The sequence below is a fragment of the Vanellus vanellus genome (genome assembly GCF_965231255.1).
Source record: "Vanellus vanellus genome assembly, chromosome: 30".
NCBI lineage: Eukaryota > Metazoa > Chordata > Aves > Charadriiformes > Charadriidae > Vanellus > Vanellus vanellus.
In genome coordinates, this window is record NC_138935.1 from 625,201 (window position 1) to 649,669 (window position 24,469).

At 62.0% G+C, this 24,469-nt stretch overlaps 2 protein-coding genes across 3 annotated transcripts; one reads left to right on the top strand and one right to left on the bottom strand.

The window, feature by feature from the left end:
• The first annotated feature begins 1,485 nt into the window (after positions 1 to 1,485).
• ILVBL (ilvB acetolactate synthase like) lies at positions 1,486 to 14,558 on the top strand. Of its 2 annotated transcripts, XM_082496595.1 has the most exons (17): positions 1,486 to 1,505; positions 1,866 to 1,905; positions 3,557 to 3,692; positions 3,815 to 4,016; positions 4,708 to 4,835; positions 6,081 to 6,219; positions 6,452 to 6,563; positions 6,662 to 6,761; positions 7,712 to 7,809; positions 9,313 to 9,449; positions 9,555 to 9,689; positions 9,778 to 9,892; positions 12,684 to 12,853; positions 12,949 to 13,019; positions 13,112 to 13,183; positions 13,278 to 13,383; positions 14,222 to 14,558. In XM_082496595.1, the coding sequence occupies exons 3-17, from the start codon at positions 3,579 to 3,581 to the stop codon at positions 14,398 to 14,400; spliced, it is 1,878 nt and encodes a 625-aa protein (XP_082352721.1). In that variant the 5' UTR covers positions 1,486 to 1,505; positions 1,866 to 1,905; positions 3,557 to 3,578; the 3' UTR covers positions 14,401 to 14,558. The 2 variants fall into 2 exon arrangements, with proteins under 2 accessions (XP_082352721.1, XP_082352720.1); XM_082496594.1 differs by lacking the exons at positions 1,486 to 1,505; positions 1,866 to 1,905 and having other exon boundaries at positions 3,441 to 3,692.
• Positions 14,559 to 15,557: 999 nt separating this feature from the next.
• SYDE1 (synapse defective Rho GTPase homolog 1) lies at positions 15,558 to 23,220 on the bottom strand (the record flags this gene model as incomplete). Its single annotated transcript, XM_082496629.1, has 8 exons — positions 15,558 to 16,174; positions 17,245 to 17,494; positions 18,511 to 18,668; positions 18,760 to 18,886; positions 18,977 to 19,191; positions 19,268 to 20,011; positions 20,929 to 21,609; positions 23,133 to 23,220. The coding sequence occupies 8 exons, from the start codon at positions 23,218 to 23,220 to the stop codon at positions 15,744 to 15,746; spliced, it is 2,694 nt and encodes an 897-aa protein (XP_082352755.1). The 3' UTR covers positions 15,558 to 15,743.
• Between the last annotated feature and the right edge of the window lie 1,249 nt (positions 23,221 to 24,469).

The window sequence follows — 24,469 nt, forward strand, 5'->3', positions numbered from 1 at the left end:
GGCGAGGGGGGAGGGGCGCGCGGCCGAGTGACGCCAGAGCGCCGGCGGGAGGAGGGGGGCGGTGCCGGAAGGGCTCGCGTCACGTGACTCAGGCGGCGGCGCGGGGGGGACGCTCGGGAGGTGCGACACCCACCCCCCCCCCCCCGCATGTAGACGGTACGGGGGGGCGTGGTCACGGGTGGGATTTAGGGCGGGGCTTAGAGGTGTGGGCGTGGTTTCCAGGTGTGGGCGGGGCCGAGAGGCGCGGCGCTTCCGGGAAGGGCAAGTGGGGGCGTGGGGGGGTCCTGGGGCGTAGGGGGGTCCCGGGGCGGGGGGGGAGGAGGGTGACCCCGGGCTCGGGGAGGGATTATGGGAGGGGGGGCCACTCGGAGGGGGGGCGTGGGACAGGGGGGTCCTCGTGCTCGGGGCGGGGGTGTCATAAAGGGGGGGGTTGGGGCATGGGGGGGGGCGCAGTAATGGGGGGTCCGGGGCTTTGGGGGGTCGCTGGGGTGACACGAGGGACAGGGGTGGCCATGGGAGGGGGGGGGACAGCCAGGACAGGGTGGCCATGGGGGGGACAACAGGGACAGGGTGGCCACGGGGGGGGGGCAATGAAGATGGGGTGGCCATGGGGGGGACAGAAAGGACAGGGTGGCCACGGGGGGGGGCAATGAAGATGGGGTGGCCATGGGGGTGACAGTAGGGACAGGGTGGCCATGGGTGGGGGGACAGCCAGGATGGGGTGGCCTTGGGGGGGACAACCAGGACAGGGTGGCTATGGGGGGGACAATGAAGACGGGGTGGCCATGGGGGGGGACAACAGGGACAGGGTGGCCACGGGGGGGGGCAATGAAGATGGGGTGGCCATGGGGGTGACAGTAGGGACAGGGTGGCCATGGGGTGGCCATGGGCGGGGGGACAGCCAGGATGGGGTGGCCATGGGGGGGACAATGAAGACAGGGTGGCCATGAGGGGGGACAACCAGGACAGGGTGGCCATGGGGGGGACAACAGGGACAGTGTGGCCACAGGGGGGACAATGAAGACGGGGTGGCCATGGTGGGGACAGTAGGGACAGGGTGGCCATGGGGGGGGACAACAGGGACAGGGTGGCCATGGGGTGGCCATGGGCGGGGGGACAGCCAGGATGGGGTGGCCATGGGGGGGATGACCAGGACGGGGTGGCCATGGGGGGGGACAATGAAGACAGGGTGGCCCTGGGGGGGGGACAACCAGGACGGGGTGGCCATGGGGGTGACAATGAAGACGGGGTGGCCCTGGGAGGACGACAATGAAGATGGGGTGGCCATGGGGGGGACAGCCAGGACGGGGTGGCAATGGGGGGGACAACAGGGACAGGGTGGCCATGGGGGGGACAATGAAGATGGGGTGGCCACGGGGGGGGACAGTCAGGACGGGGTGGCCATGAGGGGGCCACCAGGATGGGGTGGCCATGGTGGGGACAGTAGGGACAGGGTGGCCATGGGGGAGAAGTGACAACCAGGACAGGGTGGCCACAGGCTCAAGGTGACCACAGGGACAGGAGTGACTGTGCAGACAGGTGGCCACGGGGGGGGGTGGGGGGGTGACACATCAAGGACAGGGTGGCCATGGCAGGGGGACAGCCAGGAGAGGGGTGGCCACATGTTCAGGGTGACCATAAGGACAAGGGGGACACCAAGGATGGTGGCGGGGGGACAGCCAGGACAGGGACGGCCACAGGGACAAAGGGGACACCAAAGATGGGGGGGGGGGGAACGGGACGGGGACAACTGGGACGAGGACGGGGACAACTGGGTGGCCGTGGGGACAGAGGGGGACAAGGAACCGACGGAGCAGCCAAAACGGGGTAGAAAACCAAAACTGAGCGTGTCCCCTTCGTCACAGGGACCCGTCGTCACCTCGCTGTCACCGTCACTGTCACCCCGTAGGTACCACCAGCCCGGGGTGGGTTGGGGGGGACCCCAAAACCACCCTTCAAAATGGGGTTATTTTACCCAATTTGAGCTTTTCTGCGACACTCGCGCGCCTTTTTTAAGCCAAAAAATGAGGAAATTGGGGTTTAGGGAGTAAATCCGGTGTCCGAATCCGCCGTGGGTGTGGGAAGTGGCTAAAAATGTGCATATTTGGGGGGAAATTAGGACGGGTTTTGGTACCATCCGCCTTTTCCCCTCGGGTCGTTACGCCCGCGCCAAGAATTGCAGCAGACTGGCGCCGCCTTCGTTAGGGGGGTAATTATGCAAACGAGCTGGCTCTGGGCTGGCGCCGGGGTTGAGCTGGAGAAGTGGTACTGGGTTCAGTTAAACTGGATTCAGTTAAACTGGGTTCAGTTGAACTGGGTCCGATTAAACTGGGTTCAGTTGAACTGGGTCCGATTAAACTGGATTCAGCTAAACTGGGTCTGATTAAACTGGATTCAGTTAAACTGGGTCCAATTAAACTGGATTCATCTAAACTGGGTTCGATTGAACTGGATTCAGTTGAACTGGGTCTGATTAAACTGGATTCAGTTGAACTGGGTTCGATTGAACTGGGTTCAGTTGAACTGGGTCCGATTAAACTGGATTCAGTTGAACTGGGTCCGATTAAACTGGATTCAGCTAAACTGGGTCCGATTAAACTGGATTCAGCTAAACTGGGTTTGATTGAACTGGATTCAGCTAAACTGGGTTTGATTGAACTGGATTCAGATAAACTGGGTCCGATTGAACTGGATTCAGTTGAACTGGGTCCGATTGAACTGGATTCAGTTCACTGGATTTGATTAAACTTGGTTCAATTAAACTGGGTTGACTTCACCAGGTTCAGTTAAACTGGGTTCAGTGAATCGGGTTCGGTTAACCCGGCTTTGACTGAAACCGGTTTGATTAAACCAGTTTTGATTCAGTTCAACTGGGTTCAATTAAACCGGGTTCGATTAAACCAGTTTCAATTCATTTGGTTCAATTAAACTGGGTTCAATTAAACCAGATTCAGTGAAACCGGTTTCAATTAAACCAGGTCAAATTAAACCAGATTCATTGAAACTGGGTTCGGTTAAACCGGATTCGGTGAAACCAGCTGCCATTAATTGTGTTCAATTAAACCAGGTCAAATTAAACTGGATTCGGTGAAACTGGGTTCCAATAAACCGGGTTCAATTAAACTGGGTTCATTTAAACCAGATTTGTTGAAACCGGGGTCAATTAAACAGGATTCGGTGAAACTGGGTTCCATTAAATCGGGTTCATTTAAACCAGATTAATTGAAACCGGGGTCAATTAAACCAGATCCAATTAAACCGGGTTCGATTAAACCAGATCCGTTGGAACCGGGTTCAATTAAACCGGATTCAGTAAAACCACGTTCAATTCATTGGGTTCAATGAATCCGCGTTCAATTAATCGGGATTCAGTTAATCCGGGTTCAATTCACCGCCACCATCCCGGTGCCGTGCCGGCCTCGGGGGACGGTGGCGCCATGCTGTGCCGTGCCGTGCCGTCGTAGTGGTTTCGGCACAGCCTCGGTCGGTGCAACCCCATCTCATGGGGGTTTTGGGATTGATTTTTTCCTTCCTCCATCCCGGCAATGCTTCCCAGCTCCCGGCACACCGGCATCCCCATGGAACTCCTTGCCGGCATCGGCGTCGCCTGTGCCGGGCTCCTGGTGGCGTTGGCGGCGGCACTGCTGGCGGTGGCGTATCGCTTGGGGCTCCTCTACCAGCTCTGGCATAAGGTAGGACGAAACGGGTGAAAACACGGCGGTTTTGCTGAAAAACGCCGATTTTTGAAGCCGGCGGTCCGGCAAAGGGATGGTGCCACCGCGCACAACCTCCCGGTGAACTCTTCGCCGTACAGGTGGACCCCCAAAGCCCCCGGCACGGCGGTGAGTTGGTGGCGGAGGTGTTGAAGGCACACGGCGTCCGCTTCCTCTTCGCCCTGGCTGGTGGCCACATCTCACCCATCTTGGTGGCCAGCGAGAAGGTGGGAATCCGCGTGGTGGACACTCGGCATGAGGCCACCGCCGTCTTCGCCGCCGATGCCGTCTCCAGGCTCTCCGGTGCGGATATGGAGGGGGACCTCATGGCCAGAACCTTCTAATGCCCCAATGGGTGGAGGGTTTTGGGGTGTCCCAACTTGGTGGGGTCTTGGTTGAATGGAGGAAGGTCCAAAGAGTTTGGGGGTGTCCAAGGTTCTTCCATGGTGGGTTTTGTCCCCTCCTGAGGAGGTAATTTGGCAGCTCTGGTGAGGACATGATGATGAGGTGACCCCATGACCAGCACCTTCTCCTGCCCCGAAGGATGGAGAGTTTTGGGGTGTTCCAACTTGGTGTGGTCTTGGTTGAGTGGAGGAAGGTCCAAAGAGTTTGGGGGTGTCCAAGGTTCTTCCATGGTGGGTTTCGTCCCCCATTTATCCCCCCCAGGAGATAATTTGGCAGCTCTGGTGAGGACATGATGATGAGGTGACCCCATGACCAGCACCTTCTCCTGCCCCAAAGGATGGAGAGTTTTGGGGTGTCCCAACTTGGTGGGGTCTTGGTTAACCTGAGAAGGGTTCAAAGAGGTTGAGGGTGTCCAAAGTTCTTCCATGGTGGGTTTTGTCCCCCATTTATCCCCCCCCTGGAGCTAATTCACCCGCTTGGGCGCCAACGAGATGAGCAACCAACCGTGCCCCGAACCTCCAGCCGAAAATCGGGGTGCAGAGGGGACCCCCTGTCCACCACCACCCCCTCCACCCCCGTTTCTCCGCAGGTCGCATCGGTGTCGCCGCTGTCACCGCCGGGCCCGGGGTCACCAACACGGTGACGGCCGTCAAGAACGCCCAAATGGCCGAGTCACCGGTGCTGCTCATCGGAGGAGCGGCCGCGACGCTGCAGAAGGTGGCGGACGCCATAAAATCTCTTCCCAGCCCCATTTTTGGGGTGGTTTCTCCCATTTTGGGGGGGCTTTCTCCCATTTGTTGGCGGTTTTCTCCCATTTTGGGTGGTTTCCTCCCATTTTTGGGGTGGTTTCCCCCCATTTTGGGTGGCTTTTCTTCCATTTTTTGGGTGGCTGTTCTCCCATTTTGGGGTGGCTTTTCTCCCATTTTGGGGTGGTTTTCTCCCATTTTGTGGCAGTTTTCTCCTATTTTGGGTGGTTCCCCCCATTTTGGGTGGCTTTTCTCCCTTTTGGGGCGGTTTTCCCCCCATTTTTGGGGCAGTTTTCCCCCCAATTTTAGGGCGGTTTTCCCCCAGTTTGGGCAGTTTTCTCCCATTTTTAGCTGCTTTTCTCCTGTATTTGGGTTGTTTTTCTCCCATTTTGGGGGGGCCTTTTCCCCCATTTTTTGGCAGTTTTCTCCTGTTTCGTGTGATTTCCCCCCATTTTTGGGTGGTTTCCCCCCATTTTTGGGTGGTTTTCTCCCATTTTGGGGTTGTTTTCTCCCATTTTGGGGTGGGTTTCTCCCATTTTTTGGCAGTTTTCTCCCGTTTTGGGTGGTTTCTCCGCATTTTCGGGTGGTTTTCTCCCATTTTTTGGCAGTTTCCCCCCGTTTTGGGTGGTTTCCCCCCATTTTCGCGTGGTTTCCCCCCATTTTCACGTGGTTTCCCCCCATTTTCACGTGGTTTCCCCCCATTTTCACGTGGTTTCCCCCCATTTTCGCGTGGTTTTCTCCCATTTTTTGGGTGGTTTCCCCCCATTTTCGGGTGGTTTTCTCCCATTTTTTGGCAGTTTTCTCCCATTTTTTGGCAGTTTTCTCCCATTTTTTGGCAGTTTTCTCCCGTTTTGGGTGGTTTCCCCCCATTTTCGCGTGGTTTCCCCCCATTTTCGCGTGGTTTCCCCCCATTTTCGCGTGGTTTTCTCCCATTTTGGGGTGGTTTCCCCCCATTTTCGCGTGGTTTCCCCCCATTTTGGGGTGGTTTTCTCCCATTTTTTGGGTGTTTTTCTCCCATTTTGGGGTGATTTCCCCCCATTTTCGCATGGTTTCCCCCCATTTTGGGGTGGTTTTCTACCGTTTTGGGTGTTTTCCCCCTATTTTTGGGTGGTTTCCCCCCATTTTGGGGTTGTTTTCTCCCACTTTTGGGGGGTTCCTCCCCACCCCGCCCCTGTTTTGGGGGGGGTTCAAGGCTCGTTTTGTCTCATCTCGGCAGGGTCGGGGAGCCCTGCAGGACATCGACCAACTCTCGCTCTTCAAGACGCTCTGCAAAACGTGCGTCTCGGTGCGCACCGTCCGCGACATCGTCCCCGCGCTCCGCCGAGCCATCGCCACCGCGCAGTCGGGGACACCCGGTATGAAAATAAAACCCAACAAATTGGGGGGGGGGGGGGGAACCCCAAAAATACTCCCCCAAACCACCCCAAAACCACCTTCAGGGCTCTTGGGGGGTGGTGGTTTTTTTTTCCCACCTGGTGAGTTTTCCGGCGGCGTTTTGGGGTGCTGCTGTTGGAATTTATGGGGTTTTAGCCCTCCCCCCCCAAAAAAAGTGGGGTTTGGGGGTGACACGGCACCCCCATTCCATAGGACCCGTCTTCGTTGAGCTCCCCATCGATGTCCTCTACCCATTCCACGTGGTGGAGAAGGAGATTGGGGGCACCAAGAGCGGCCGGGGGTTGCGGGGAAAGATGGTGCAGTGGTGAGTTGAACCCCCCACCCCCACCCCAGCACCTTTGGGTGCTGCTGGCACCCCATGGGGGTCCCGGCACCCCAATATCCACCCCCCCACCCTGGTAGGTACCTCCAAAACTACATCCGTAACCTCTTCGTGGGTGCCTGGGAGCCCCGGGACATGTCCCCATTGCCCGTGCAGGTGCCACTGGCCACTGACGATGAGGTGGGTTTTGGGGGACCACCACCATGGATGGAGGGTTTTGGGGTCCCCATGGATGGGGGACATGGTGGGAGTGGGGTGGGATGATCTGAGGTGGGGTTTTGGGGGGACACCACCCATAGATTGGGGGGGTTGGGGTGTCCATGGATGGGAGACATGGTGGGATGGGTTTGAGATGGGCTGAGGTGGGTTTTGGGGGGATACCACCATGGATGGGGGTTTTGGGGTCCCCATGGATGGGGGACATGGTGGGAGTGGGGTGGGATGATCTGAGGTGGGGTTTTGGGGGGACACCACCCATAGATTGGGGGGGTTGGGGTGTCCATGGATGGGAGACATGGTGGGATGGGTTTGAGATGGGCTGAGGTGGGTTTTGGGGGGATACCACCATGGATGGGGGTTTTGGGGTCCCCATGGATGGGGGACATGGTGGGAGTGGGGTGGGATGGGCTGAAATGGGGTTTTGGAGGGGGCCGGGTTGGGTTTGGGGGTTGCTTGAGGCAGGTTTGGGGTATGGCAGAGTTTTGGGGTTAAATCAACTGGTTTTGGGGCTCAGCTGAGCCAGTTTAGGGGCTAAAGTGGGCTGATTTTGGGGTTCAGTTGAGACTGATTTGAGGGGCTTAGCTGAGCCAGTTTTGAGGCTCTGCTGAACTGGTTTTTGGGGATAATTCAGCCGGTTTTGGGGCCCAACTGGGCTGGTTTGGGAGCTCAGCTGAGCCAGTTTTTGGGGCTGATTGAGCCAGTTTTGGGGCTCAGCCGAGCTGATTTTTGGGGATAACTGAGCCAGTTTTGGGGCTCAGTGGAGCTGCTTTGGGGGCCAATCCTGCTGGGTTTGATGCCCAACCGAGCCAGTTCTGGGGCTGACTGAACTGGGTTTTGACACCACCACCACCACCACCACCACCACCCCCGCCACCATTTTTGGGGCTGATAGAAGCAATTTTGGGTCACAGGTGCAGCGGTGCGCGGAGCTGGTGAGCCGGGCCACCAAACCGCTGGTGCTGGTGGGCAGCCAGGCCATGCTGCCACCCACGCCGGCCGAGGAGCTGCGGTGAGACCCTTCGGGGGACGGGTGAACTGGTTTGGGGACGGGTGAACTGGTTTGGGGACAGAAGAACTGGTTTGGGGACAGAGGAACTGTTTTGGGGATGGTGGAACCAATGTAGGGGATACTGAGCTGGTTTGGGGACGGGTGAACCGGTTTGGGGACGGGTGAACCGGTTTGGGGACGGGTGAACCGGTTTGGGGATGGGTGAACCGGTTTGGGGACGGGTGAACCGGTTTGGGGATGGGTGAACCGTTTTGGGGACAGAAGAACTGGTTTGGGGACAGAGGAACTGTTTTGGGGATGGTGGAACCAATGTAGGGGATACTGAACCGTTTTGGGGACGGGTGAACCGGTTTGGGGACAGAGGAACCGGTTTGGGGACAGAGGAACCGGTTTGGGGACAGAGGAACCGTTTTGGGGACAGAGGAACTGTTTTGGGGATGGTGGAACCAATGTAGGGGATACTGAGCTGGTTTGGGGACGGTTGAGACGGGTTTGGGCATGGATGAACCAGTTTGGGGACAGTTGATCTGGGTTTATGGACAGATCAACCAATTTGGGGTCTGGTGAGCTGCTTTGGGGACAGATCAGCCACTTTGGGGACAGATCAGCCACTTTGGGGACAGATGAGACAGGTTTGGGCCTGACTGAGTGAGTTTTTGGGCTCAGCTGAGCCAAGTTTTGGGGTCAAACCAGGCCGGTCTGGGGCCAAACTGAGCCAGTCTGGGACCCTGACTGAACTGGTTTTGGGGCCAAACTGAGCCAGTTTGGGTGTCCCAACTGAACCAGTTGGTGGCCCTGACCGAACTGGTTTGGGGCTCTGAATGAACTGGTTTTGGGGCCAAATTGAGCCAGTTTGGGTCTCCAACTGAGCCAATTTTGGGTCCCCAACTGAGCTCATTTGGGGCCCTGACTGAGCTGGTTTTGGGGCCAAACTGAGCCAGTTTGGGTGTCCCAACTGAACCAGTTGGTGGCCCTGACCGAACTGGTTTGGGGCTCTGAATGAACTGGTTTTGGGGCCAAACTGAGCCAGTTTGGGTCTCCAACTGAGCCACTTTGGGGCCCCAACCGAGCTCATTTAGGGCCCTGACCGAGCTGGTTTTGGGGCCAAACTGAGCCAGTTTGGGTGTCCCAACTGAACCAGTTGGTGGCCCTGACCGAACTGGTTTGGGGCTCTGAATGAACTGGTTTTGGGGCCAAACTGAGCCAGTTTGGGTGTCCCAACTGAACCAGTTGGTGGCCCTGACCGAACTGGTTTGGGGCTCTGAATGAACTGGTTTTGGGGCCAAACTGAGCCAGTTTGGGTGTCCCAACTGAACCAGTTGGTGGCCCTGACTGAGCTGGTTTGGGGCTCTGAATGAACTGGTTTTGGGGCCAAACTTGAGCTAGTTTGGGACTCTGAGCTGGTTTCGGGCTCCAACTGAGCCAGGTTGGGACCCCAACCAAGCCAGTTTTGGGGCCAAACCGAGGTGTTTTGGGCGCACGCTGACGCCCACCTACCCGCAGGGCGGCGCTGGAGGCCCTGGGCATCCCCTGCTACCTGGGGGGGGCGGCGCGGGGGCTTCTCCCCCCCGGCAGCCCCCTCCTCCTGCGCCAGAACCGCCGCGACGCCCTCCGCGACGCCGACCTGGTGCTGCTGGCAGGTACCGGCGCGGGGTTGGTTGGGGGTGGGGGGTGTGGGGGGTGACATGTCACCCACCGTGTCCCCTCCCCGTCCCCATCCTGACCCCCTCCCTGCATCCCCCGAGGTGCCGTCTGCGATTTTCGCCTCTCCTACGGGCGGCTTTTCGGGCGTCGCGCCGCCATCGTGGCCGTTAACCGGGACCGGGCGCAGCTTCTCCGTAATTCCGATGTCTTCTGGAAACCACGGCTCGCCGTGCAAGGTGAGACACCCCCCCATACACCCCCCCGCCCCCCCCCCCAGCCCGAAATGGGCGGTGTGGGGTGTGATGAGTTGGGCGTTCTCGGCAGGCGATGCCGCCTCCTTCGTGGTGCGGTTGGCGCGGAGCCTGCGGGGCTACGGCTGCCCCGGCCACTGGCTGGAGGGGCTGCGCGAGGCCGATCGGAAGAAGGAACAGGCGAACCGGTGAGCGCAGGCGGGACGGGGACGGGGACGGGGACGGGGATGGGGACAGGGACGGGCACAGGTGTGGGACAGGGATGGGGACGGGGATGGGGACAGGGCAGTTATGGACATGGGGACAAGGATGGGGACAGTGGTGGGCGTGGGGACGGGGATGGGGACGGGGATGGGACAAGGATGGGACAGGGATGGGGACGGGGATGGGGACAGGGCAGTTGTTATGGAGATGGGGACAGTGGTAGGCGTGGGGACAGGGACAGGGATGGGGATGGGGACAGGGACGGGCACAGGTGTGGGACAGGGATGGGGACGGGGATGGGACAGGGCAGTTATGGACATGGGGACAAAGATGGGGACAGTGGTGGGCGTGGGGACAGGGATGGGGACGGGGATGGGACAAGGATGGGACAGGGATGGGGACGGGGATAGGGACAGGGCAGTTGTTATGGAGATGGGGACAGTGGTAGGCGTGGGGACAGGGACAGGGATGGGGACAGGGACAGGCACAAGTGTGGGACAGGGATGGGGACAGGGCAGTTATGGACATGGGGACAAGGATGGGGACAGTGGTGGGCGTGGGGATGGGGATGGGGACAGGGATGGGCATAGGTGTGGGACAGGGATGGGACAGGGATGGGGACGGGGATAGGGACAGGGCAGTTGTTATGGAGATGGGGACAGTGGTAGGCGTGGGGACAGGGACAGGGATGGGGATGGGGACAGGGACAGGCACAGGTGTGGGACAGGGATGGGGACGGGGATGGGACAGGGCAGTTGTTATGGAGATGGGGACAGTGGTAGGCGTGGGGACAGGGACAGGGATGGGGATGGGGACAGGGACGGGCACAGGTGTGGGACAGGGATGGGGACGGGGATGGGACAGGGCAGTTATGGACATGGGGACAAAGATGGGGACAGTGGTGGGCGTGGGGACAGGGATGGGGACGGGGATGGGACAAGGATGGGACAGGGATGGGGACGGGGATAGGGACAGGGCAGTTGTTATGGAGATGGGGACAGTGGTAGGCGTGGGGACAGGGACAGGGATGGGGACAGGGACAGGCACAAGTGTGGGACAGGGATGGGGACAGGGCAGTTATGGACATGGGGACAAGGATGGGGACAGTGGTGGGCGTGGGGATGGGGATGGGGACAGGGATGGGCATAGGTGTGGGACAGGGATGGGACAGGGATGGGGACGGGGATAGGGACAGGGCAGTTGTTATGGAGATGGGGACAGTGGTAGGCGTGGGGACAGGGACAGGGATGGGGATGGGGACAGGGACGGGCACAGGTGTGGGACAGAGATGGGGACGGGGATGGGACAGGGCAGTTATGGACATGGGGACAAGGATGGGGACAGTGGTGGGCGTGGGGACGGGGATGGGGACGGGGATGGGACAGGGATGGGGACAGGGATAGGGACAGGGCAGTTGTTATGGAGATGGGGACAGTGGTAGGCGTGGGGACAGGGACAGGGATGGGGATGGGGACAGGGACGGGCACAGGTGTGGGACAGGGATGGGGACGGGGATGGGGACAGGGCAGTTATGGACATGGGGACAAGGATGGGGACAGTGGTGGGCGTGGGGATGGGGACAGGGATGGGGATGGGGACAGGGACAGGTGTGGGACGGGGATGGGGACAGGAATAGGGACTGGGCAGTTGTTATGGAGATGGGGACAGCGGTAGGCGTGGGGACAGGGACAGGGATGGGGATGGGGACAGGGACGGGCACAGGTGTGGGACAGGGATGGGGACGGGGATGGGGACAGGGCAGTTATGGACATGGGGACAAGGATGGGGACAGTGGTGGGCGTGGGGACGGGGATGGGGACGGGGATGGGACAGGGATGGGACAGGGATGGGGACGGGGATAGGGACAGGGCAGTTGTTATGGAGATGGGGACAAGGATGGGGACAGGCAGAGGTGGGGACAGGGCTGGGGACAGTGGTAGGCATGGGGATGGGGACAGGGATGGGGATGGGGACAGGGATGGGGACAGACATGGGGACAGGGGAGTTATGGAGATAGGGACAGTGGTAGGTGTGGGGACGGGGATAGGGACAGGCAGAGGTGGGGACAGGGACAGAGGTCGGGACAGGGATGGGGATATTGCCAGTTTTGGGTGATTTCAACCTGTTTCCAGCTGGGGGGGGGGGATCCCAGTCTGTTTCCAACTTGGGGGAGGGGGTGGTCCCCATTCCCAGTTTTGGGGAATTCCATCCCGTTTCCAGCTGTGGGGGGTCCCATTCCCAGTCCCTGGGGGGTCCCAACCCATTTCCAACTTGGGGGGGGGGGTGTCCCTATTCCCAGTTTTAGGGCATTCCAACACATTTTCAACTTGGGGGGTGGGTGTCCCCATTCCCAGTTTGGGGGAATTCCATCCTGTTTCCAACTGGGGGGGGGGGGGTGTCCCCATTCTCAGTTTTGGGAGGGACCCCACCCATTTCCAACTGGGGGGGGTCCCATTCCCAGTCCTTGGGGGAGGCTGTCCCAGCCCATTTCCAACTGGGGGGGGATCCCCATTCCCAGTTTTGGGGGATTCCAGCCTGTTTCCAACTCGGGGGGGGGGGGGGGGGGGCTGTCCCCTAGTCCCAGTTTTGGGGGATTCCAGCCTGTTTCCAACTTGGGGGGGGGCACTCCCAGTCCATTTCCAACTCGGGGGGTGGGTGGGGGTGGGTGTCCCCTAGTCCCAGTTTTGGGGGATTCCAGCCCATTTCCAACTGAGGGGGTGGGGGTGTCCCCATCCCCATATTTTTGGGGGACCCCCCCCCCCCCCCCCCAAACAGGGAGAAGGCGGCGACCCCCACCCCGCAACACCTCAACCCCCTGGACCTGCTGCACCGCCTGGACGCGCTGCTGCCCCCCGAGAGCCTCCTCGTGGCCGACGGGGGGGACTTCGTGGGCACCGCCGCCTACATCGTCCGTCCCCGACGTCCCCTCGCCTGGCTGGACCCCGGTAAGGACACCCCCCGTGTCGTTCCCCCCCCCCCCCCCGTCACCGTAGAGGGGACACCCACATACGGGTGACGCCACCGGTTGTGGTCTCCACAGGAGCTTTTGGCACGTTGGGAGTCGGCGGAGGGTTCGCGCTCGGCGCCAAGCTCTGCCGTCCCGATGCGGAGGTACCGGGGGGACACAGGAGGTGGCCTATGGGGACAGCGGCCACCGTGCCACCTGCGTGACCTCATGGTGTTTGTCCCCTCCCCGGCGCCAGGTTTGGGTCCTCTACGGTGACGGCTCGTTGGGCTACAGCTTGATGGAGTTCGACACCTTTGTGCGGCACAAGGTGAGATGGCACCAAAAACGGGGTGACATGGGGGTCTTGTCCCCATCCCGGGGTGTCACCAGGGTGTGGTGGCCCTGTGCTTTGTCCCCTCCAGACGCCCATCATCGCACTGGTGGGCAACGATGCGTGCTGGAGCCAGATTTCCCGGGAACAAGTGGCATTGCTGGGTAGCAACGTGGCGTGTGGCCTCGAGTACCTGGGTGAGCACCGTCCCCTCCTCTTTATCCCCAGATTTGGGGACACCCGTGTGACCCCCATGTCATCCTAGGGTGGGTTGAGCCACACCTGGTGGCACGATGACACCTTGGGGTGGATCGGGCCGTGCCAGGTGGCACCTGTCACCCTGGGGAGGATCAAGCCATGCCTTGTGGCACCAGGTCACCCCAGAGCAGGCCATATCTGGTGGCACCATGTCACCTTGGGGTGGATCAACCCATGCCTGGTGTCACCGTGTCACCCTGGGGAGGATCAAGCCATGCCTTGTGGCACCAGGTCACCCCAGAGCAGGCCATATCTGGTGGCACCATGGCACCTTGGGGTGGATCAGGCCATGCCTGGTGGCATCATGGCACCTTGGATCAATCCATGCCTGGTGGCACTGTGTCACCCTGGGGTGGACTGAGCTGTGCCAGGAGGTACCATGTCACTCTGGGGAGGACTGGGCTGTGCCTGGTGGCATCACAATAGCTTTAGGGACCATCACATGGCCATGTCACCTCCAGGGACGATTGGACTGTGCCTGGAGGACCTGTGTCACCCTTGAGAAGACCAGGCTATGCCTGGTGTCACTGTGTCACCCAGGATCAGGTTATATCTGCTGGCACCATGTCACCCCAGAGCATGACATGTCTGGTGGCACCATGTCACCCCAGAGCAGGCCATGTCTGGTGGCACCGTGTCACCCTTGAGAGGATCAGGCCATGTCTGGTGGCATTGTGTCACCCTGGATCAGGCCACGTCTGGTGGCACTGTGTCACCCCAATATCAAGCCCTTTCCATGGAGGTGACAGGGCCACCACCGCTGTCCCCTCCCTACAGACTACCACGCGGCAGCCGAAGCTCTGGGTGGCAAAGGCTTCGTGGTGGGTCGCCCGGACCGCGAGCGGCTGGACGCCGTCCTCCGTGCTGCGCAGGATGCGTGCCGCCAAGGCCACCCCGTCCTCGTCAACGCCCTCATCGGCAAGACTGACTTCCGCGATGGTTCCATCTCCGTTTAGGGACAATGTCCCCAAAATGTCCCTGCTGTGTCCCCAGCAGGGGGGGGGAAATGGAGGAAGGTGGGTTTGGGTGACACCGGTGCTGCACACCCAACCCAGGGGACAACCACGTGTGTGTGTGTGTGTGTCCCTGGCAATAAAGCAGCACCGTTTGTCCACACCCGCCATCCAGTGCCATCAATTTGGGTGCCAACACCCCGGGGACACCCTAAGTGACATTTTGGGGACTGTCACCCCCTCTGCCCCCCTCTTTGTGGGGACGGCGTCACTCCAACACACGCACAAAGCCCGGCGGCGAGTGCAGCTTGTGTCATTTATTGCTGGTGATGGTGACAAGGCGGTGGCAGGGCGACGGGGGGGTGTCAGGCCACCCTGGGGGACACAAAGGGGACAGCGTTGTCACCCTGACCCACCTGCACCCCCCTCCCGCCTGGGCGCTTTAACACTGGTGGCTCAGCCCGGCCGGGCCGGTGATTTCACATTCAGCTGGTTCCTTTAAGGCTAATACTGAGCAAGGCTGGTTTTGGGGAGGAAGGGGGTGTATTTTGGGGACACCCCCCCCCCACCTTCCCCTGTAACACTGGCAGTGGGTTAATTTTGGGGGGTAAAAAGGGAGTTTTTAGTCGCAGGCTGCGGTGACGGCATCGGCCGTCCATCCACGCACACACACGCACACGAAGCTGGAGTAATAAATAAAAGCTCAGCGCTCCTGTACCGGCAGCCCCCACCTTGAAGAAGGGAAATTGGGGGGGTGGGGGCTAAAAAACTGGGGGCAGGGGGGGGCTAAAAACTGGGGGGGGGGGGGTGGTCCCTGCTGCCACCCAGGCTGAGTAGGGGGGGGGCAAGAGGGAGCCCCGTGGCCCTTCTCGGGGGGCAAACGCAGCGGGGAAGGGGGTTTTGGGGTGTTCCCCCCCCCTTCCCAGAGGGATGGAGGTCATGGACCCTTGTCAATAAATTCCTAATACTGCTTCTTTTTTTTGGGGGGGGGGGGACATCAGGGAAGGGAGTAGGGGGGGCGAACAGGCACTTGAAGGCAAAAATTTGGCCGTATAAAATAAAATAAAAAAGCCGAGCAAGAGGCACCAAAACCCTCCTAACCTCCCCCAAAATACACCGGGGGGGGGAGCGCGGGGGGGGCAAAAAAGCAGAGTTGGGGCTGTTATTTTTTTTTGGGGGGGGGTGGTGTCTCCCAACCTCACCGAACGCGGCTGGCGGGGTCCATCCTGCTCGGCGCTGTGCAAATCGAAGGCAACTGGAGGCAAGTGCTGCTTGGTTTTTTGGTCGCTCTCGCACCGGCGGCAGTGGCATCGGCGGCACCGGCGTCGATGGCGGCGGCACCGGTCTCACAGGCAGACGTTGATCTGTTTGGCGAGTTCCCGCTCGAGGTCGAGGATGAGCGCGTCGAAGTCCTTAAGGTTGAGGCGGGGGCCAAAAGCCGCCTCCGGTTCTTCGCCCAGAGCGAAATCGGCCACCAAGAGGGTCCGCTGGGGGGTGGGTCGCCGCGCCGGCACCCCGGTTTCACCGGCGTCGGTCGCCGGTGCTTCGTCGTAGTCGATGGTACCGGCTGCGCCGGGTACCAGTAGGAATTGGTGGTCGCAGATGCTCCAGTCACCAGCGTAGCGGTTACTGGGGGGGCTCTCTGGGCCTCGGGGACGGTGACGGGCCACCACCGCGCTCTCCAGCAGGTCCAGTCGCAGCGATGGCCCCCGGTGTTGCTGCGGACAACCGGGTTGAGCCCCCTCCCAAAATTGGGGGGCCGAGGGCGAGCGGGGGGCTGCGGAAAGAGCGGTAAAAAGGAACAGGGGGGTCACCAGGAGGTTTTGGGGGGGTTGGGAAAATGCTGGGGGCGGGGGGGTGGTACAGTTTTTGCTGGGAATGGGGAACACCAGCTCAGCTGCTGGAACTGGATGGGGGGGGGGACCTGTTACTGGAGATGGTGGGGGACACCCCTGCAGCAGCTGCTGGGGACGGTGGCACACGGGGGGATCACAGACCCCTTCCAGGGTTCGGGGGGGGTCCCCAAGAGCAGCTCTGGGGGGGTCACATACCCCTGGAGCAGCTGCTGGGGACAGTGACACATGGCGGGGGGGGGGGTGTCACAGACCCATTCCAGGGGTGGAGGTCCCCCCAAGAGCAGCCCTACGGGGGTCACAGACCCCTGGAGGAGCTGCTGGGGATGGTGGCACGTGGCGGGGGGTGTCACAGATCCATTCCAGGGCTTGGGGGGGGGCCCAAAAGCAGCCCTATGGGGGTCACAGAGCCCTTCTGGGCCTGGGGGTGCCCCTAAGAGCGGACATATGGGGGTCACAGACCCATTCCAGAGGTGGGAATCCCCCCCAAGAGCAGCCCTATGGGGGTCACAGACCCCTGGAGCAGCTGCTGGGGACGGTGGCACATGGAGGGGGGGGGGTCACAGACCCCTGGAGCAGCTGCTGGGGACGGTGGCACATGGAGGGGGGGGTCACAGACCCCTGGAGCAGCTGCTGGGGACGGTGGCACATGGAGGGGGGGGTCACAGACCCCTGGAGCAGCTGCTGGGGACGGTGGCACATGGAGGGGGGGGGTCACAGACCCCTGGAGCAGCTGCTGGGGACGGTGGCACATGGAGGGGGGGTCACAGACCCCTTCCAGGGTTGGGGGGGCAGGGGGGTCGAAGAGCAGCCCTATGGGGGTCACAGACCCCTGGAGGAGCTGCTGGTGATGGTGACACATAGTGACGGTCACAGTGGGGGGGTCACAGACCCCCAGAACAACTGCCACCGATGGTGGCCCAGCAGGTGGCCGGGCAAAGAGCCCCCTCAAAGTTTGTGGGGGGGTTGCAGGTGTCCCCCCGACCCTGCTCACCCGGCCAGGCCTGCAGCAGGTAGTGCAGCACCTCAATGTGCCTCTTGAAGTCAACGGCGCTGGCGATGTCCTCGCAGTGGGCGTAGCTGCGGTTGCTGGTACCGGTAGCGGTGCCAGAACACCGGGGTTCCTGGTTTTGGGTGAGCAGGACGGGTCCGAAACAAACGGCGATGTTCTGCGAGTTCATGCGGTTGAAGTCGTGGAAAGAGGCCACCAGGCTGAGGTGGTCCAGCAGCCGCGTCAGCGTGGCCTGGGGAGGGGTGACGAGGTGGCCTCAGTGGGGACATCCTTTCGTGCCACCCTGGTGGTCCACCACCCCCCCAAAACAGAGCCGCAGGGGGATTTGGCGGCAGATGGTCCCTGGTGTCACCGGGCCCTGAGTCACGCAGTGAATGCGGAGGGGGAAATAAATGCTTAAATATTGGGGGGATATGAAGACACCCCCCCAAAAAAAATACTTGGGGGTCCTGAGGAGGGAAGTGACACGGGGACGCGCCCTGTGCCACATATTAAAAAAATAAGGCCCATCTGCAATGAAAAGTTGGGATGGGGGGGGGAGACCCCGGGGCTGAGAGGCAACAGGACCCCCCATGTAATCCCTCACCCCCTTTTTTTGGTGTTGGGTACTCCCTTTTTTGGCGCTGGTCACCCCCTTTTGGGCACTGGGCACCCCCTTTTGGTGCTGGGGACCCCCTTTTTTGGTGGTGGGGACCCCCTTTCTGGCACTGGGCATCCCCTTTTTGGTGATGGGTACCCCCTTTCTGGTGATGGGAACCCCCTTTCTGGTGATGGGAACCCCCTTTCTGGCACTGGGCACCCCTTTTTTGGTGACGTGCATCCCCTTTTTGGTGATGGGGACCCCCTTTCTGGTGATGGGGACCCCCTTTTTGGCGCTGGGCACCCCCTATCTGGCACTGAGCATCCCCTTTTTGGCACTGGGGTCCCCCTTTTTTGGCACTGGGCACCCCATTTTTTGGCACTGGGCACACACTATCTGGCACTGGGCATCCCCTTTTTGGTGCTGAGTACCCCCATTTTTGGCGCTGGGCACTCCCTTTTTGGTGACGGGCACTCCCTTTTTGGTGCTGGGTACTCCCTTTTTTGGCACTGGGCACCCCATTTTGGTGCTGGGGACCCTCTTTTTTGTGCTGGGGACCCCCTTTTTTGGTGCTGGGGACCCCCTTTTGGGCACTGGGCATCCCCTTTTTGGTGATGGGTACACCCTTTCTGGTGATGGGTACCCCCTTTTTGGCGATGGGCACCCACCTTCTCGACGTCGGGCAGGCAGTTGAGCAGGGTGACAGCGTCTTGCTCTCCTGGGGGGGTCCGGGGGTGTCGCTTGGCCATGGCCTCCAGGACGACGTGGTAGAGCGTGGGGGTGATGAGCGGCGTGGGCAGCTCCCGCAGGTAATCCTTGAGGATCCCTGCAGTGAGGGGACATCAGGGGGGGGACATCAGCGTGGTCCCATGGGGTGCATGGGGACCTTGTCCCCCCCCTGAAGGGCAAGCACCCACCCGTGATGACGTTGATGTCAGGGTAGAGCTGCTCCGAGAGTGTCACAGCCGCACTGTCCCTCTCAAAAGCATCACGAAGCTCCTTCTTGACGGCGGCCGAACCGCAGAGCCGGTACAACCCCACCACCTGCGAACAGGGGACACCGTCACCGCCGTTTGGGGGTTCATCCACCGTCGTCCCCCCACCTTGTAGCCATCACCGTAAGTCCCCGCTCACCTTCAGCCCTCGTTTCTCTATCTCGGCCACGCATTTTTGGATGAGCAGAGGCACCTTGGTGGCCGTCTTCTCCCTCTCCACCAGCTGGCCCAGCTCCACGCCGAAGACGCGGGGTTCCCGCTCACCGGGACCGTCCCATTGCTCCACCAAGGTGAATTTGGAGTAAAGGACGCCGCGAGGTTGCAGCCGTACCGCCAACTGCTGAGCCCGGCAACCTGCGGAACCCAGCGGGACCCGTCAACGAGATGCCAAATCGCCAAACCCTAAACCAATCCCGCCGCCAGGCCGTACCTCTGAAAATGTGGGGCAGGACCACGGTGCCGTGGCAGCAGAGACGGTTGCGGCAGGAGATGGGATCCCAAGAGAAGACGATGACTTTGAGGTGCCGGGCACCCTCCAGCTCCAAGTTGAAGGTGTGGTTGAGGCCGAGGAACGCTGTCTTGCAGGGCAGCAAAGCCGTGCGAGCCCGGTTGGCAGCGTCCACCTGCAACACGCAAAAAACCTCCCGGGCTTCGGCCCGCGGCGGCTTCAGGTCCCGCACGCCGTGAAGGTGAACGCTCACCAGCCCCGAAATGTGCTGCCCGCACCGAGGCGGCGTCTCCCCGCAACTGTAGGGATGAAAAGCACCCACATCCAGCCCGTTTTCTCCAGCCTCCGGTTCGGTATGCGCTCCGGCTTTAGCCGGCAGCTCCGGGGAGTCGCCGTCGCTCAAGTAGCCACCTTTGCCGGCCGCTTTGGTTCGCGGCAATCCCGGCCGTGAAGCCACGCTGGTGTCTAGGTGGTAGCGGCTGATGACGTTGCTGGATTCCTTGCGGGTTTCGGAGGGCGAAGTGCCACCCTCTTGGCCCCGGGGACGGGGACTGCGTAGGCTCAGCTTCCTCCGTAGCTCCGGCAGCTTCTTCATCTTCATGGAAAGGCGGCGGACGGTACCCGGGGATTTCACCTTGTTGAGGGAACGGCCCTTTTTGGGGCTGGCAGGGGGCGAGGGGGTGGTCAGCCCCGTCCCCGAGCTCACGCACGGGATCGGCATCTTCCCTGCAAGGGGGGGGGAAAAGGGGTGAGTGGGTCCTGGGGGGGGCACTGGGAAGCCTGGGCGGGCTGGGGCTGCGCCCTGGAAAGTGCTGTGGGGTGGAGGGAGGGTCCCATGGGATGGGATGGGGGGTGGGGGGGGTCTGGGGGACAATTCCTATGGCATGGGGAAGGGATGGGGACCGTGGGGTCTGGGGGACAATGTCCTGGGGGATGGGGACTCTGGGGTCTGGGGGACAATGTCCTGGGGGACATGGGGACTGTGGGGTCTGGAGGGCAATTCCTATGGGATGGTGAAGGGATGGGGACTGTGGGATCCAGGGGACAATGTCCTGGGGGACAGGGAAGGGATGGGGATTGTGGGGTCTGGGGGACAATGTCCTGGGGACATGGGGACTGGGGGGTCTGGGGGACAATTCCTATGGGATGGGGAAGGGATGGGGACTGCGGGGTCTGGGGGACACTCCCCTGGGGCAGGAACAGGGACCGGGGTCCTGGGGACGCTCTCCTGGGGGACAGGGAAGGGACGGGTCCTGTGGGGTCCAGCAGACATCCCTGGGGACAGGGACTGTGAGGTTCGAAGGACACTGGCCAGGGAGACTGGGAAGGGACAGGAACCACTGGCCCGGGGACAGGGAAGGGATGGGCACCATGGGATTGGGATGACACCATCCTAGGGGACAGGCACCATGGGGTCCAGGGGACAATGGGGACAGGAACCATTGGGTCTGGGGACCACAGGGTCCAGGAAACCTCATGGGGGGCAGAGAAAGGACACGATGCTGCGGATGGAGACAGGACTGTGGGGTCCAGAGGACACTCCTGGGGAGGGGGGGGGTGACAGAAAGACACAGGCTGGGGGGGACCGGGTGCCACCACTGTCCCCCCCTCTCCCTGGCCCGTAGCCGCGTTCCGCCCCTCACCGCACGCCTGGGTCCTGCCGGCTCCTGGCTCCTCTCCTCGGCCAGCCGTGGGCAGCGCCGGGGCTGTGCCGCTGCGGGGTCCGGTGCTCTCCGCCGTCCCCAAACCGCCCTGGGAGGGGTCTTCCCTCCCCGTCTTTGGGGGTGACTCCCCACCACGGCCCCTCTCAGCATCGCGGTTCCCTTCGCCCCACGTCTTCCAGGAGCTCCCAGGCTGAGGGTCTTCATCTTCGGGGATGGGGTTGTACCAGATGTCACCCTCGCTGCCGGTAGCGCCGGCATCCGCCTCAGCACCGCCGCCGGGTTCATCCAACCCCGGTCCCTTCACCGATGACAGCACCCAGTGCCGGCTGCTCCGCTCCAAGCTCTGCAGATATGCGCCGTGACCGGGACTCCTACCGGCACCACCAAGCTCTCCGGAGCCGTTCACCGCCTCTGCTTCCTCTGCCGTCTCCACATCCTCCTCGCTGGGCGGCTCAACACCAGGCCGGGGGCTGCCGGCGGCAGGGTCGGGTTCACCAGCATCCGCCGGATCCGGCGAGGATTTGGGAGGCAATGGCCGCCTCTCATCTCGGCCGCCGCAAGAGAAACGGGCCCAGTTCTGTTTGCGGGACACCGCCGGCACCGGCTCCACCGACGCTGCTTCAGGCTCCACCGGAGAATCAGGGCTCGGCGGAGGATGCTCTGCCGGAGGAAGGGAAAACGCCGGGCTGAGCCAACAAAACGCCAACTGGGACGTGGGGACGTCTCTCTGGTGTCCCCCCATGTCTCCCCACTGAGGATCCCACCGGGTCACCCACTATCTATCGCCATCCCGGATGGGACCCCCCCACACTTTTTTGCGGTGCCGGCTGTGCCGGGGCGGTGGGCGGGCGCAGGCAGCTGCCCGCAGCCCTTTGCCAAGCGGGATTTCCGCTTGTTTACTGCCAGACGGACCATGGCCGTGCTCCTACCGCCCCGGCACGGGCAGGGGGACCCCCGGTAATGAGGGGGGGGTGTCCCCAATAGGGACAGGGGGGGCTTTGCCCATGTCCGTGGTGTCCCCACCCCAGCTCACACAAACACTGGGGAGTCTCCCCAAAAGTGCACCACAATCCCCCCGAACCCACAGCAGGGTGCCTCCCCCCCTCTCCGTGGCACCCCACGGATAACCCCCCCCCACCCCCCCACTGGTGATGCCACAGCCCCCGGGTGTGGGGCTCCCCCTGCTCCCGTGGGAGCTTGACACCCCCAGAGGTGTGGGGTAGGGGCAGAAGGGATGTGCAGTGGGGAGACAGTCCCCCCCCACACACCCCCCCCCGCAATTCCTGTAGGGCACAGAGGGAACTGGGCTGATGGGGGGGGTCCCTTCCTTGGGGGGCAGGAGGGGAAATGGGGACATGGTGGGGGGCACCTTGCTGGGGGAACAGGACCCTGGGGTGATGGGGGACCTTTCCTTCGGGGGGGGGGGGGGGCGTCCTTGGGGGGCAGGAGGAGAAATGGGGACAAGGGGGTCCCTTCCTGGGGGGACAGAGGGACCTCTCCTGGGGGGGGGGGGGTATACACAACCCTTCCAGGGGGGGCAGGAGGGACCCCATGATGATGGGGTTCACTTCCTTGGGGGCCAGAAGAGACTCTGGGATGATGGGGGGTGGGGGGGTCCCTTCCTCAGAAGGGGGTGTCCCTTTCGGGGGGAAGACGGGGGGACGGGAGGGACCCCAGGGGAGGGTCAGAGGGGACCCCCCAACTCCTAGAAGGGACAGAAGGACCTGGGGTGCTGGGGGGGGTCCCCCTTCTTTGGGGGGGGGGGGCCTTCCTCGGGGGGTGCAGAAGGGACCCTGGGGTGCTGGGGGTCCCTTCTTCGGGGGGGGGGGGGGTGTCCCTTCCTTGGGGGGGGGTGGTGTCTCTTCCCAGGGGGTGTCCCATTCCTCGGGGTTGGGGGTCCCTTCCTTGGGGGGAATGTTGTCCCTTCCTGGGGGGCGTCCCTTCCTCGGGGGGGGGGGGTGGGGGTGCAGAAGGGACCCTGGGGTGCTGGGGAGGGGGTGTCCCTTCTTTTCGGGGGGTGTCCCTTCCTTTGGGAGGGGATGTCCCTTCCTCGGGGGGTGCAGGAGGGACCCCGGGGTGCTGGGGGGGGGTCCCTTCTTGGGAGGGGGGTGTCCCTTCCTTTGGGGGGGGTGGGGGGGGTGTCCCTTCCTCGAGGGGAGGGGGGGATGTGGGGGTGTCCGTACCTCTGTCTTTGCCGTCCGACTTCTTCCCGCGCGGGCGGTCGCGGCCCCTCAGGCGGGAGAAGGTCCGCCGCAACAGCGGCTCCGCCATCTCCCCTCCCCTCCGCCCCTCACCGGGGGTCTCCTCACACCGCCCGCCCCCCTCGGGCCCTCCCAGGTCTCCTTCAGCTCCTCCGGGTCCCCCTTCAGCCCCCCCCTCCCGGTTACCCCCTCAGCTCTTCCAGGTCCCCTCAAGCCCTTCCAGGTCCCCTCAGGCCGCCCCCCCCCCTCCCCTCAGCGCGGCGGGGCCTTCAGCGGCGGGGCCGCCATCCCGCGGCGCGAATTCCTGGGATGCCGCCGGCAGCGCTGCCGGGAGCTGTAGTCCGGAACCACGCTGAAACCCCCCCAAAAAAACCAACCAAACAACACCCGGCACCGACAACACCCACACACACCCCAGTGGACCGGGAAGACCCCCCCCCCCTGTGGGGAGCGGGAGACCTCCCGGATTGCCCCCCCCCCCCAACGGGATCGGGCCCGCCGCCGCCACAGGGTGAGGGGATTTAGGGACAACTTGGAGGGTATTTGGGGGTCCTGAGAGGGGGATTTAGGGAGTTCTGGGGGATATTTAGGGCTCCTGGGGGGTATTTAGTGATCTGGGGGGGGGGGGGTTAGCAAGTATGGTGGGTATTTGGGAGAGATTGGAGGGGGGAGTATTTGGGGGCCTGGGTGGGGATTTAGGGAGGTCTGAGGGGTGTTTGGGGGTCCTGGGGGGGATTTAGGGAGTTCTGGGGGATATTTAGGGCTCCTGGGGGGTAAGTGGGGGATATTTAGTGATCTGGGGGGGATTTAGCGAGTATGGTGGTATTTGGGAGAGACCTGGGGGGGTGGGGGGGTTATTTGGGGTCCCGGGTGGGGATTTAGGGAGGTCTGGGGGATATTTAGGGCTCCTGGGGGGTAATTGGGGGGTATTTAGTGGTCTGGGGGGGTATTTAGTGGTCTGGGGGGGATTTAGCGAGTATGGTGGGTATTTGGGAGAGATCGGGGGGGGGTATTTGGGGGCCTGGGTGGGGATTTAGGGAGGTCTGGGGGGTATTTAGGGCTCCTGGGGGGTAAGTGGGGGGTATTTAGTGATCTGGGGGGGATTTAGCGAGTATGGTGGTATTTGGGAGAGACCTGGGGGGGTGGGGGGGTTATTTGGGGTCCCGGGTGGGGATTTAGGGAGGTCTGGGGGGTATTTGGGGTCCTGGGTGGGGATTTAGGGAGGTCTGGGGGATATTTAGGGCTCCTGGGGGGTAAGTGGGGGGTGTTTAGTGATCTGGGGGGGATTTAGCGAGTATGGTGGTATTTGGGAGAGACCT